Source organism: Hemicordylus capensis, chromosome 10 (assembly GCF_027244095.1).
Source record: "Hemicordylus capensis ecotype Gifberg chromosome 10, rHemCap1.1.pri, whole genome shotgun sequence".
In the NCBI taxonomy this organism is placed as follows: Eukaryota; Metazoa; Chordata; class Lepidosauria; order Squamata; family Cordylidae; genus Hemicordylus; species Hemicordylus capensis.
This window is the reverse complement of record NC_069666.1, coordinates 26,613,970-26,627,238: the sequence shown is the minus strand read 5'-3', so window position 1 is coordinate 26,627,238 and position 13,269 is coordinate 26,613,970. Positions and strand designations below refer to the sequence as shown.

Genomic DNA, 13,269 nt, shown 5'->3' with positions numbered 1-13,269 from the left:
AAATGAGAAGCAGCAGTTTGGCAGTTGCATTGTATTTCTCATTCTTCTTTTGACTGACACTATAGAAGGCGGATGAATCTGCCTTTCCTGGCAAAACAGATATCACCTGTTGCTTCTGAGGAAGAAAAGTAGTAATCCAGGGAGGCCCGGTGAGAAAAGTAGTAGTAATTCTACAACAGAGAATTCTACAACATGTGATACTACTTCCACTTCTGAGGAGGTGGAAAAAATCTTGGAAACCAATTTAAGCAGAACATCCAGGCATGGATGAGACAAATATAATAAATAAATAAATAATATAATATAATATAATTTTGCAAGCCTGTGGGCAAGGCCTGATTTTGTTTAATTTTTGTGCAGTACCCAGCAATTTTAGGTTCTTCATCATCATCATCATCATCATCATCATCATCATCAATCTATATGGTGTGTTACATACATAATACTTCTTATGATGATTCTGTGAGGTGGTATCATTATCTCAGAACTGCAGAGAGAGCGTTGAGACAGAGCCAGGGTTGCCAAGGCCATCTAGTAAGTTTAAGGCTGAGTTGAGATCTAAATGGGTGAATTCCTGGCTTGCAGCTCATATTCTCTGTAACCACACTGATAATTGTCCTAATTATACACTATTTTATTCTATGTTTTATTCTGGGCGGTTTACAAAACAATACTATCAGCATTGCACGCTGGTAAAATTAAAACTATTAAAAAAGCTTGCCCTGTATTAGTCAGCATTGTGGTGTGTGTGTTTTTAAATGAGGCTGTGTGTAAAGCCAAAAGTGTGTGTGTTCCCCTCAGGTATGGAATTATGCATGTATGGAATCATGCATCTGGCAAAGAACTTGGGCAACCTGATAGTGTTCATCTTTCATTTCTTTGAAGCCTATCTCTAGGCCTTTGTTTATGGGAAAGTTTGGAAACAGTTGAGCAGAGATTGGTGGTACCTTAAGAACCAGAGGAGTAGCTGGGCAAATTTTCTGTGGTCAGGAGTGGGGCTTGAGTGCACCTTGTTCCTCTCTCATAGTCATTATGCTAAAAGGCTTCCATTTTTAGAAAACCCTGTATCTCAGAGAATAATGCTATTGGTGTGAAATATGCACTCCTCTATGCCATTACTTAATAACGTACTTGCAAAATTTGGCTTTCCTTAGCATAGAGAGCACATGCAGCTCATAATAGAGCTCTGATTGCGACATTGGTTTGCTTCTAACCCCACACTCACACTTCCTTTCATCTTAAACTCCCTTGTTTTAAATCAGACCGTGCCTGCCTATGGCTACTGATTGTGGAGATTTATTTTTGCAGAGGCTTGGAAAGAATTAAAGGAGTATATAGAAAGAATCAGTAAAGGTATAGTGGGGCAGAAAGTATAGAACGCGTGGATGAAGGGTTTGGTTTTGGCAAAACTGGGTTTCTGAGTCAACTAACAATGGAATAACCATAGCAACTGTCCAGAGCTAGTTTTCAAAATCACAACCTTCAGCTTTTCTTTTTCTGTATGCCAAGCTTAGGAAATAAACTTTTGGCACCTCTCAAGAGCTTTATTGATAGAATTATTTTATTTCTCTCTCTTCGTAGATGGACGTCTTGTAGCCTACCGTCCAATCCTGCTGGTGCTGCACAGATAGCAGCACTTCTACATGATCACATGACTCTTGATATGGACGCGGTCCTGTCAGACTTTGTTCGGTCCACTGGGGCAGAACCTGGTCTGGCAAGAGACTTGCTAGAAGGTAAGCTCAAAGCTAATATTTTTCTCTCCAGTTCATTCTCTGTGAAACATTCTGCGTTGTTGTACTCTTAATCCTGCAATATAGGATTTTCCTTAATGTGGACCAACATGAGATTTGAACAGATTTATGAAGTAGCTTTTCATTTTGATTCTGGTGAACCATGGGGGTCAGGAAGGATGCTGGTCCCCTCCCCCCGCCACTTTGAGGACATTGTGGGATGTTTGATGGTGTAGCTTTGCATTCCAGTAATATTTCCTTAGAAAACTTGATGGGTGGGTCGTATTTGTGTGCAGTGTCTGACCGGCCAGTCCTGTTCATTGCATTGAGGCTTGTGCAAGAGAACTTGTGCAAGTTGGGTTCTGCACCACCTTCCTCAGTGGGAAGTGGTGTGCCGTTTGACTTCAGGTACCCAAATGCCATGTGTTGCACCTGCGTGCAACTTTCAGCACTGCACGCTAAAATATGTGTATTCTCCTACTGAAAACTTGTATTTTAGGTTTAATGAAGGTTTGTTGCTACCCTTTGTCATGATAACCCTTCAGCAGCCGCTTCCCACAAAGAAAACAATCTAGGCTCTCCTAGATTATTGTTCCAAACATCTGCATCACTTTAGATCCCAAGTTAATTTCCAGATGCTTTCCCTATATGTTCAGAGTCAAAGCCTTAAGGCGTCACTTTCAGTTTTCAGTTGGCTGACATTATGCTGGCTAGATAAGCGAGCCTCCTCCTGTACTCCTGATCCTTCCCTTTTACTGGGATACAGGCCAGAACTTTTGGCCTCCATGGTTACTAAATGTTCTTCAATTACCAGTCAAGTAAGAGCAAGTGCCCATCTCATTCAGTCATCTTTTGGGCAAGTATTTTAAACTATACATACAACATCTTGTTTTTTAAAATCATCTTCTGTTATTTATTGTAAATTTAGCATTTCTTACTAATTAACTTAAGTTATCTATTCCATCCTTGAGGTTAAGGAAAAGTTCTTTTAACTTCAGATTCTTGACTGATTAAGATACTGGCAAAACTTTATATGTATGGGAGCTGCCACGAAATTGAAATTCAGTCAGCCTGGATCAGTAATCTCTGATCTATGGTAAATAATGCTGTTGATGATTCTCACAGTCCAGCAAGAGAATCGGCAGGTGATTGTAGCTTTTTATTTATAGTATATGTGTATTTAAAGAGTTTAGTAATAGTGGTAAAGCTGGCATGACTAGCCCCAACTCTAAATTAGTTTACCAGGGAGCCTTGGTAGTGCAGGGTGGTAGGAGAGAGTAAGGACTCTCAACAGACCTCTGATACATTGCATGTATTGGCAGCATCCAGATTAAGCAATGCAGATTAAGTAAATCATGACTAATTGGTGGTGGGGAATAGAAGAAGAAACACTTGCAGGTCAGCGGGCTGTTCCAGGGAAAGGGTAGTAAGAAATCTAATAGCTGTCCCCCTCTCCGGCTGTCCTGCCAGCTCTTTGACCTCGGGGAGCACTGCCAACATCCCACATAACCTTAACTTGCTCCTCTGCAATGCCAGGTCGGTCCAAAATAAATCAGAACTCATCCATGATTTGATCATGGATGAAGGAGCCGACCTGATGTGTATTACTGAGACTTGGTTGGGGGAGGCTAGTGGTCTAGTTTGGTCCCAGCTTCTCCCGCCAGGATATTCTGTAGAGGAGCAGGTGAAGGGATGTGGGCGGGGAGGTGGAGTGGCTGTGGTCTATAAGGATAACATCTCCCTTACCAGGGTCCCTGTTAGGGTATCGGACCATATCGAATGTGTGTACTTGAGTTTGGGGACCAGAGATAGATTGGGACTTCTGTTGATGTACCGATCACCCCGCTGCCCAATGGAATCCCTTTCTGAGCTCACGGACTTGGTCGCGGAACTTGCGTTGGAGTCTCCCAGACTTTTGGTGCTGGGGGACTTCAATGTTCATTTTGGGACCAATTTGTCCGGGGAAGCTCAGGAGTTCATAGTGGTCATGACGACTATGGGCCTATCTCAAGCGGTCTCTGGATCGACGCATATTGCAGGTCACACGCTTGATTTGGTCTTTTATTCTGATCAGGGTGGTGTTCCATGGGTGGGGACTCCTATGATCTCCCCATTGTCATGGATGGACCACCATCTGGTTAAGGTTGGACTTACAACTGCTTTCCACTTTCGCAGGGGCGAGGGGCCTATTAGAATGGTCCGCCCGAAGAGGTTACTGGATCCGGTAGGATTCCAAGAGGCCTTGGAGGGATTTAATGTTGGCTCTGCTGGTGATCCTGTTGATGCCCTGGTTGAGAACTGGAACAACTTGCTCACCAGGGCAGTAGACATGATTGCTCCTAAGCGTCCCCTCCGACCTGCTTCAAAATTGGCCCCTTGGTATACGGAAGATCTACATGGGCTGAAGCGGCAAGGTAGGTGACTGGAGCGCAAGTGGAGAAAAACTTAAAGATCTATGCTCAGGCGATACGTGTGGCAAAGAAGCGGTTCTTCTCTGCCCGTATTGCCTCTGCGAGTTCACGTCCGGCAGAGTTGTTCAGCATTGTGAGGGGACTAGTATCTGCTCCCTCTCCCTTGAACCAGAATTTGGAAGCATCAGTTACCCGCTGTGGTGTGTTTAATGAATTTTTCGCAGACAAAATCTCTCGGATTTGGGCCGACCTAGATGGAGACTCCACAATTAATTTGATGTCTGAACTGGAGGTGTCCGACAACTCCTCTTATACGATTCGACTGGATCAATTTCAATTTGACTCCTGATGATGTGGACAAGCTGCTTGGAGTGGTGAGGCCTACCACTTGTCCTCTTGATCCTTGTCCAACATGGCTTGTTCTATCTAGCAGGGAGGCTATTGTAGGTGGCTTGGTAGAAATCATAAATGCTTCTCTGAGGGAGGGCAGGATGCCTCCTTGTCTTAAGGAGGCAATTATTAGACCTCTTCTAAAGAAGCCTGCGTTAGATCCCTCAGAGTTGAGCAACTACAGGCCAGTTTCCAATCTCCCATGGCTGGGCAAGATAATTGAGAGGGTGGTGGCCTCTCAGCTCCGGGCGGTCTTGGAGGAAACTGATTATCTAGACCCATTTCAAACTGGTTTTCAGGTGGGCTTATGGGGTGGAGACTGCCTTGGTCGGCCTGATGGATGATCTCCAATTGGCAATGGACAGAGGAGGTGTGACTCTGTTGGTCCTCTTGGATCTCTCGGCGGCTTTCGATACTATCGACCATAGTATCCTTCTGGAACGTCTGAGGGTGTTGGGGGTGGGAGGCAGTGTTTTACAGTGGTTCCGCTCCTACCTCTCAGACAGATTCCAGATGGTGTCAATTGGAGATTGTTGCTCTTCAAAATCTGAGCTTAAGTATGGTGTTCCTCAAGGCTCCATACTCTCTCCAATGCTTTTTAACATCTACATGAAACCGCTGGGAGAGATCATCAGGGGATTTGGAGCTGGGTGTTACCAGTATGCCGATGACACCCAGATCTACTTCTCCATGTCAACTTCTTCAGGAGATGGCATATCCTCCCTAAATGCCTGTCTGGAAGCAATAATGGGCTGGATGAGGGAGAATAAACTGAAGCTGAATCCAGGTAAGATGGAGGAATTTATTGTGCGGGGTTGGAACTCTAGAGACGATTTTGATCTGCCTGTTCTAGACAGGGTCACACTTCCCCAAAAGGAACAGGTTCGCAGTCTGGGAGTACTTCTGGATCAACGTCTCTCCTTGGATTCTCAGGTGGAGGCGGTGGCCAGGGGTGCTTTCTATCAGCTCCGGCTGATATGCCAGCTGCGCCCGTTTCTCAAGATCAGTGACCTCAAAACAGTGGTACATTTGTTGGTAACCTCCAGACTGGACTACTGTAATGCACTCTATGTGGGGCTGCCTTTGTACGTAGTCCGGAAATTTCAGTTGGTTCAGAATGCAGCAGCCAGGTTGGTCTCTGGGTCATCTCGGAGAGACCACATTACTCCTTTGTTGATGGAGTTACACTGGCTGCCAATAGGTTTCCGGGCAAAATACAAAGTGCTAGTTATAACTTATAAAGCCCTAGATGGTATAGGCTCTGGGTATTTAAGAGAGCGTCTTCTTCGCTATGAGCCCACCGGCCATTGAGATCACTTGAAGAGGTCCGTCTCCAGTTGCCACCAACTCGTTTGGTGACTACACAGAGACGGGCCTTCTCAGCTGCTGCCCCGAGATTGTGGAATGCACTCCCTGCTGAGATACGATCCTCCCCATCTCTGGCAATTTTCAGAAAACACCTGAAAACACATCTCTTCAACCAGGCTTTCTCAGCTTTTTAAAACTTGTTTTTAAATTGTTCTGATTATTTAATTGTTGTTTTATGATGTCTTTGATTGTTAATCATTGTTTTATGCTTTGTAATTTTTGTTTTAATTATTAACTGATTTTAATGGTGTTTTAATGTAAACCGCCCTGAGCCTTTTGGAAGGACGGTATAAAAGTTTTAATAATTAATAAAGCTAACTGGGCAAAGAGGCACCTTTTACCATGGTGATTCTCCTTATTTAGCAGGGGGAGAGTAACTGGCCCTATCCACCCCCAGCACAGTACTTCCAGTGACTGTTGCTGGTGTGTGTCTTATGTTTCTTTTTAGAATGTGAGCCCTTTGGGGACAGGGAGCCATCTTATTTGTTTTATTTCTCTTTGTAAACCGCCCTGAGCCATTTTTGGAAGGGCGGTATAGAAATCGAATTAATAATAATAATAACAACAACAACAACAACAACAACCGTGCCAGATGCTATAGTCCCTGGACATCTGGTGGCAAGTGGGCAACAGGACTCAGGATCTTCAGTTGAGCAACCAGGGCTGGAGACAGCAAAGTTACTGGAAGAAACGTTGCTTAACCGAAAAAAAAATACGAAAAATGCCAACAAGTAAATAATGATCTGCTATTACAAGTCTAGTCCAACTAGAAGAGGTTATTTTAAAAGAATGTACCAAATTTGGAAAGAGAAGCATCCAGACACAGAAATAACAGAACAAAGGCTAGCAGACCAGAGAAGATTCATAATAAGAAATAAAGTATTCACAGGAGTTGAGCTGGAAGAACTGCAAAGAGCAACACAGGCTCAAGATATGGTTGAAGAATTATCACCAATTGAAGAAGTTGTTCAGGTGCAGGTGGAGGAGGTGTTGGAAATCGAGGATGCCACTGTTGCTGAACTGTTTCAAAATCAAAACCAGGCAACCTCCCCTTTGCCTTCACCTCAAAAACCCAAATGCCGTTTAACAGAAAAGCAACAAGAACTAAAGCAAAAAATAACTGAGCACATGAACCAAACAACCACCAGGGTTCAACTTCCAGCTCTAAAAACAGTAGCCAAAAAACAACTTGCTCAGGCATTAAAAGATGTCAATGCTGCACTTGCAGAAATAACAACCAAGAATTTGCAAGAAACAAACCAACTAATGTACAGTGCAGCAACAATAACAGCACAAGAGTTCGGATATAAGATCAGTGGACCTGTCAAAAAAGAAAGCAGTACATCACCTAAATGGAAGATTAGATTAGAAAATAAAATCTCCAGGCTTAGATCAGATGCTAGTAAATTGAAAGATATGAAAGACAAGAAGCTGAAGAATGAAAACACCATACAGTATCTGATCCAAAAATACCACCTAGATTCATGGAAAATTAGAGAAGTCCTGGAAATAATAAAGCAGCAAATAACAGCAGTGTCAAAGAAGATTAGCAGATATGAAGCCAGAATTACACAACACAGGCAGAATCTCCAATTCCAGTCGAATCAGAGACGTTTCTACCAAAGCATAGAAGGAGAAACTGCAAGAAACCTAGAAACACCAAATAAAGAAGAAACAGTGCAATTCTGACGGGAATTATGGGACAATCCAATAGATTACAATAAAAAAGTAGGCTGGATGAAAGAGGTCAAAAAATGTAACCAACAAATGCAAGATCTAATAATAACACCAGAATTAATAAGTGAAAGAGCAAAGAAAATTAAAAATTGGACTGCGCCAGGAGACGATGAACTGCATGGCTTTTGGCTTAAACACCTAACAAGCCTTCATAAACAACTATCAAAACAGTACAATCACATTATGAAAGGCGGTGATGTTGAACAATGGCTAATAACTGGGAAAACTCATCTCATCATGAAAGACCCAGCAAAAGGTGCAGTTCCAAGTAATTATAGACCGATCACCTGCCTGCCAACCATGTTCAAATTATTAACTGGAATAATAGCAGATGAAGTGATGGAACACTTATTAACTAACAAACAGCTTCCAGTTGAACAGAAAGGAAATTGCCCGAACACCAGAGGCACAAAAGACCAGCTGCTGATTGACAAAATGATTGTAGAAAACTGCAAGAGAAGAAAAACAAATCTAAGTGTTGCATGGATTGACTACAAGAAAGCCTTCGATTCATTGCCTCACACATGGATACTAATATGTTTAGAAACAACTGGTGTCAGCAAAAACATTCAGATATTTATTAAAAAAGCAATGAGCATGTGGAGTACACAGTTAACAATCAATGGCGAGGCACTTGGACAGGTTAGCATTAGAAGAGGCATTTTCCAAGGGGACTCAATATCCCCTCTGTTGTTTGTAATCACCATGACCCCACTTTCACAAATACTAAACAAAACAGGCCTCGGATACCAAACATCTAAAACATCAAGTCAAATCAACCATCTGCTGTACATGGACGATCTGAAGTTGTATGGAAAGTCCCAGTCAGAAATTGAATCACTGCTAAACACTGTCCGTATATTCAGTAGCGATATAGCAATGGAGTTTGGACTAGACAAGTGTGCTGCATTAATAATGAACAGAGGGAAAATAACAAAAACAGAAGGAATAGAACTGCCCAATGGAAGGAAGATCAAGAACCTGGAAGAGAAAGAACCTTACAAATACTTGGGCATTCTCCAGGCTGATAACATTGCACACGCTGAAGTTAAAAGAAAAATTGGAAGTGAATACATCAGGAGAGTTAGAAAAATCCTCAAGTCCAAACTCAATGGTGGGAACACCATACAAGCCATAAACACCTGGGCTATACCTATTATCAGATACACTGCAGGAATAATAGACTGGACCCAGGCAGAGCTAGAGATGCTAGATCGTAAGACCAGGAAAATCATGACCATCAACCATGCTCTGCACCCCCGCAGTGATGTAGATAGGCTCTACCTCCCTCGCGGCTCAGGTGGAAGAGGAATGCTGCAAGTCCATCAAACAGTAGAGGAGGAGAAAAGAGGCCTTGCAGAATATATAAAGGACAGTGAAGAAGATGCACTTCAAATGGTCAATAAGGTAAAACTATTCAACACCAATGAAAGAAAGCAGGCCTACAAGAAAGAACAAGTCAAGAACCGAGCAGAAAAAATGGAGAAATAAGCCCCTGCATGGTCAATATTTGCACAATATAAGTGGAAAATCAGACATCACCAAGACCTGGCAATGGCTTAAGAATGGCAACTTGAAGAAAGAAACAGAGGGTTTAATACTGGCTGCACAAGAACAGGTACTAAGAACAAATGCAATAAGAGCAAAAGTCAAAAAATCCACAACGAACAGCAAGTGCCGCCTTTGTAAAGAAGCAGATGAAACAGTGGACCACCTAATCAGCTGTTGTAAAAAGATCGCACAGACTGACTACAAACAAAGGCATGACAAGGTAGCAGGGATGATACACTGGAACATCTGCAAAAAATACAAGCTACCTGTAGCCAAACATTGGTGGGACCATAAAATTGAAAAAGTTGTAGAAAATGAAGATGTAAAAATATTATGGGACTTCCGACTACAAACAGACAAACATCTGCCACACAATACACCAGATATAACTGTAGCCGAGAAGAAAGAAAAACAAGTGAAAATAATCGACATAGCAATACCAGGGGATAGCAGAACAGAAGAAAAAGAAATAGAAAAAATCACCAAATACAAAGATCTACAAATTGAAATTGAAAGGCTGTGGCAGAAAAAGACCAAAATAATCCCAGTGGTCATTGGCGCCCTGGGTGCAGTTCCAAAAGACCTTGAAGAGCACCTCAACACCATAGGGGCCACAGAAATCACCATCAGCCAATTACAAAAAGCAGCTTTACTGGGAACAGCCTATATTCTGCGACGATATCTATAACAACTGACAATAAAATTCATCCATCACAGGTCCTTGGGAAGGACTCGATGTCTGGATAAAACAAACCAGTCAATAACACCTGTCTGACTGTGTAAACAAGTAATAATAATAATAATAATAATAATAATAATAATAATAATAATAATAATAATAAAATAAATAAAATCCCATTAATTTCAATGGGACTTAAATTAGTCATGATTTACTTGCCTCATTGGCTTCAGTGCTGCTTAGTAATTCCTAACTTGTCTGAATGTTGCCCTCTATCAGTAATGAGTTACCTAAATATTAACAGTTTGCACATTCATATATCTATGTGATGCTCTATACAGATTTTTGTGTGGTAGTTTAGCATGCAAATCCAGTTGGATATTGCCGCCCTTGCAACTGATTCATACAGGAACAGGGAGTGTTCATATTCATATTGATTTAATTTGCTTTTAGTCATCAGACCATAGCAAAATAGATGGAATAGACCCAACAAACAGATTATACACACATACCAGTAAATAGGAACTGGAGTTCAGCAATATGTATACCTCTGTTGGAACAGTCTGCGATTCCTTTAAAAGATAAAGAAAAACAGCATGTCTGACTCCCGTCTCCCTGAACCTTTTCCTGAAGTCGTCTTTCATCTTGCCACTAATATTAAATGATGCCCATTCAGTTCTGTGCCGCTGAAAACACAGTATAGGGCAGAACACTACAGTGATTTGCTACAAATTAAACATATTTCTTCTGGCTCAGCTGCCAGCATCCCTGTTAATCCAATTTTTATTTCCCTATAAGGAAGGGGGTAAGTGTGTCAAAAGGGAGAAATTAAGGTATACAACCATAGTGTTCATAATCGAGCCATTACTTTTTGTCAACATTTGGAAGGCATTGGACTCGGTTATTTTAAAATTTTGAAAAATATTTCAAGATTTCTATGTTTACCTTGTCGTGTTTGGGCTTTATAGTATCAGCAGAGATTTCATGGGAGAATATGTATAGAATATGTATAGCATATGTATAGAATAAATAAATTTTGTCTGGGACATGTCCACCAATAGGGAACCAGTGTACATTTTGTTAATATCCACCATGATTAAATTTTTGTAGCAGTATTTTGGGAGATTGGTCATCTGTACCATGATATTAATGAGTTTCCAAATAGTAGTTTCCTGACATCATATTGAAAAAAGTTGTTCTAGTAAGAACTAATCTGCCTAATTTCCTTTCACCATCCCTGCAACTGGAATAAATTTGGTTCAAATAATTAACAGTCCACAAGTTAGCCCACTTGCGCCTCAAACATTCATGCATTTGCCATCTTGAATTGGGGTGAATGACACCATCACAAACTGCACCACTGAGGCATCCCTATGTGTCCCTACAACTGTACCCAATTTGGTTCATATTGGTCCAGGCATTGCGAAGTTGATAGAGGAGGACAGACCCACAGACAGACACCTACACAGAACGCTGGGTGATCTCATAAGTAGACTAAAAACCAGGAACTGAAACAAGAAAGACTAAAAGACAGGACTGATATTTTGAAAGCATGTCATGTCACTGGAAGACAATGATGCTTGGAAAAAGTACAATCAGGTGCCTTCGCCAGGTACACTTCGGCCATCATAAAACCAGCTTGGTACTTGCCAAATGAAATCACTCTGATGGATTTCTTAATAGCACTGTACGAGATGGTGACATTTCCTCTGCTTTCAGGACTAGCCCTTTTAATCCCGCATGTGATGCCAAGAACAGTTAATTGATGAAGATTACACAACTTTAGCAGACTCTCACAAGGCTCATTACTGTATTAAATGAGGCCCAGAGCTGGTGCCTTTTCTAACCCTGACAGGATATCCTGGTGCTGTACTGCTTGATTATTGCCAACTTTCCACCGTGTGTCATCAGTGGGGGAGGCCACGTGTGTTAAGATTTCACTCCTTGGATTATTTGATTTATTGCATTTGTGTGCCTCTGTCCTTGGGCTTACAATCAGTCTGCATTGCACCTGATTTTTAATACTTGTAAACAAACCGAAATCTAGCTTGCAGGGTTACTGATTCATTTGTGGGGGGGGGGTGGAGGGGAAGCTAGTGGCAAGGGCAGCCTAGACATTGTACAGAACACAGGTGTGGCTCTGAGGGAGGCTTTGCCTTAGGTGTGTCAGTCCTAAGGCTCACCTTGAGCTCCAGCAAGTGCAACTGTGGGCAGCTGCAGCTCAAGTGGTGTGCTGTACTTGGCATGCGTGATGAAGTGTGGGCCGCTGGCACATTATGACCTCCCTCGTTGTAAAAAAGTAACAGGTCTCTGAGACTGTGGTTACAGCCTTGATGATGCCGGGCTTGTGAGCAAGACCAGTCTCCCCCTTGCCAGCCTCTTGTTTGGCTGTTAACTCTGTTCTGCAAAGGAAATGGAGAGAACACTGTTGTACAAATGGCAGCTGCTGCCACATTGCAGCGACTGGGATTGTTTCTTCATACTAACTTTGCAGTTAAGGTTGCTGCCTTCCTTCCTAACTAAGGCTCTGTATTTTTAACAGCTGCATGGCAGGCAGAAATCAGTGTGAGCTTTGTCCAGCATGGACGTGTGTTCTGATAAAGGTTCGAAACAGAGGGTGACTTCATGGTTGGCCAATCCTCCCTCCCCTCTTTGGCACAAATCCTTCTCCTCTCTTTCCTTGTTAGCTTCACCATGGTACACTCTTACATCTGCACTGTACTAAGAATGGTTGGTGCTAACCAGAGTTTGAAGAAGTTATGATTGAACCTACCAGTTATGATAGAACTCGCGGCCACCCCAGAGCAACTGATGGACTGTCTTACCCTGAGGGGAGGAGAGAGAGGGCAAAATAATCTGGTGAGCTGCTCGCCATCCATCAGCTGACTGAGCTGAGCTGGCCCCTGCTTTCCAAACCTGCACTCCCGGTTACTGAAGAAATATTTGGCCCTGAGGGTAAGAGGGAGAGAGAATCTGATTTAAAAGTGCAGCATGTAAAGATCTGGCTTCTAAAAAAGTGTTTCTGCTGCTTGCCTCTGATGTTTAATTCTATCATGTTTTATTGATGGATACTGTTGTAATAATTTCAATATAAACTGCTTTTTGAGGTTTAGCCTGAAGCAGGGGCGTAGCAAGGTTGGAGTGGGCCCAGAGACAAGATTTTAAAATGCCCCCTCCCACTGAAGCTCAGCTCATGAAGTAAAGAAATCTTAAATGAGGCTGAACAGTGATAACAAAAAGCAGAATAAAATTCACACACACGTGTGTGTGTGTGTGTGTATCTATATCTATATCTATATCTATATCTATATCTATATCTATATCTATCTATGAAAACACCTATGTGCCACAATAGAACATCATCATCCTAAATTTTTGCAAAGGTTTTGTCAATTGTGGA

At 42.2% G+C, this 13,269-nt stretch overlaps 1 protein-coding gene across 4 annotated transcripts in view; it reads left to right on the top strand.

Moving 5' to 3' along the window:
- The window catches only part of OTUD7A (OTU deubiquitinase 7A), a 151,387-nt gene that overhangs the window by 70,429 nt on the left and 67,689 nt on the right, over positions 1–13,269 (top strand). For all 4 annotated transcript variants that reach the window (XM_053272691.1, XM_053272690.1, XM_053272689.1 and 1 more), the window contains exon 3: positions 1,582–1,736. In XM_053272691.1, coding sequence (XP_053128666.1) covers positions 1,652–1,736 — 85 coding nt within the window. In that variant the 5' untranslated portion in view covers positions 1,582–1,651. The remainder of the gene's footprint in view (positions 1–1,581; positions 1,737–13,269) is intronic.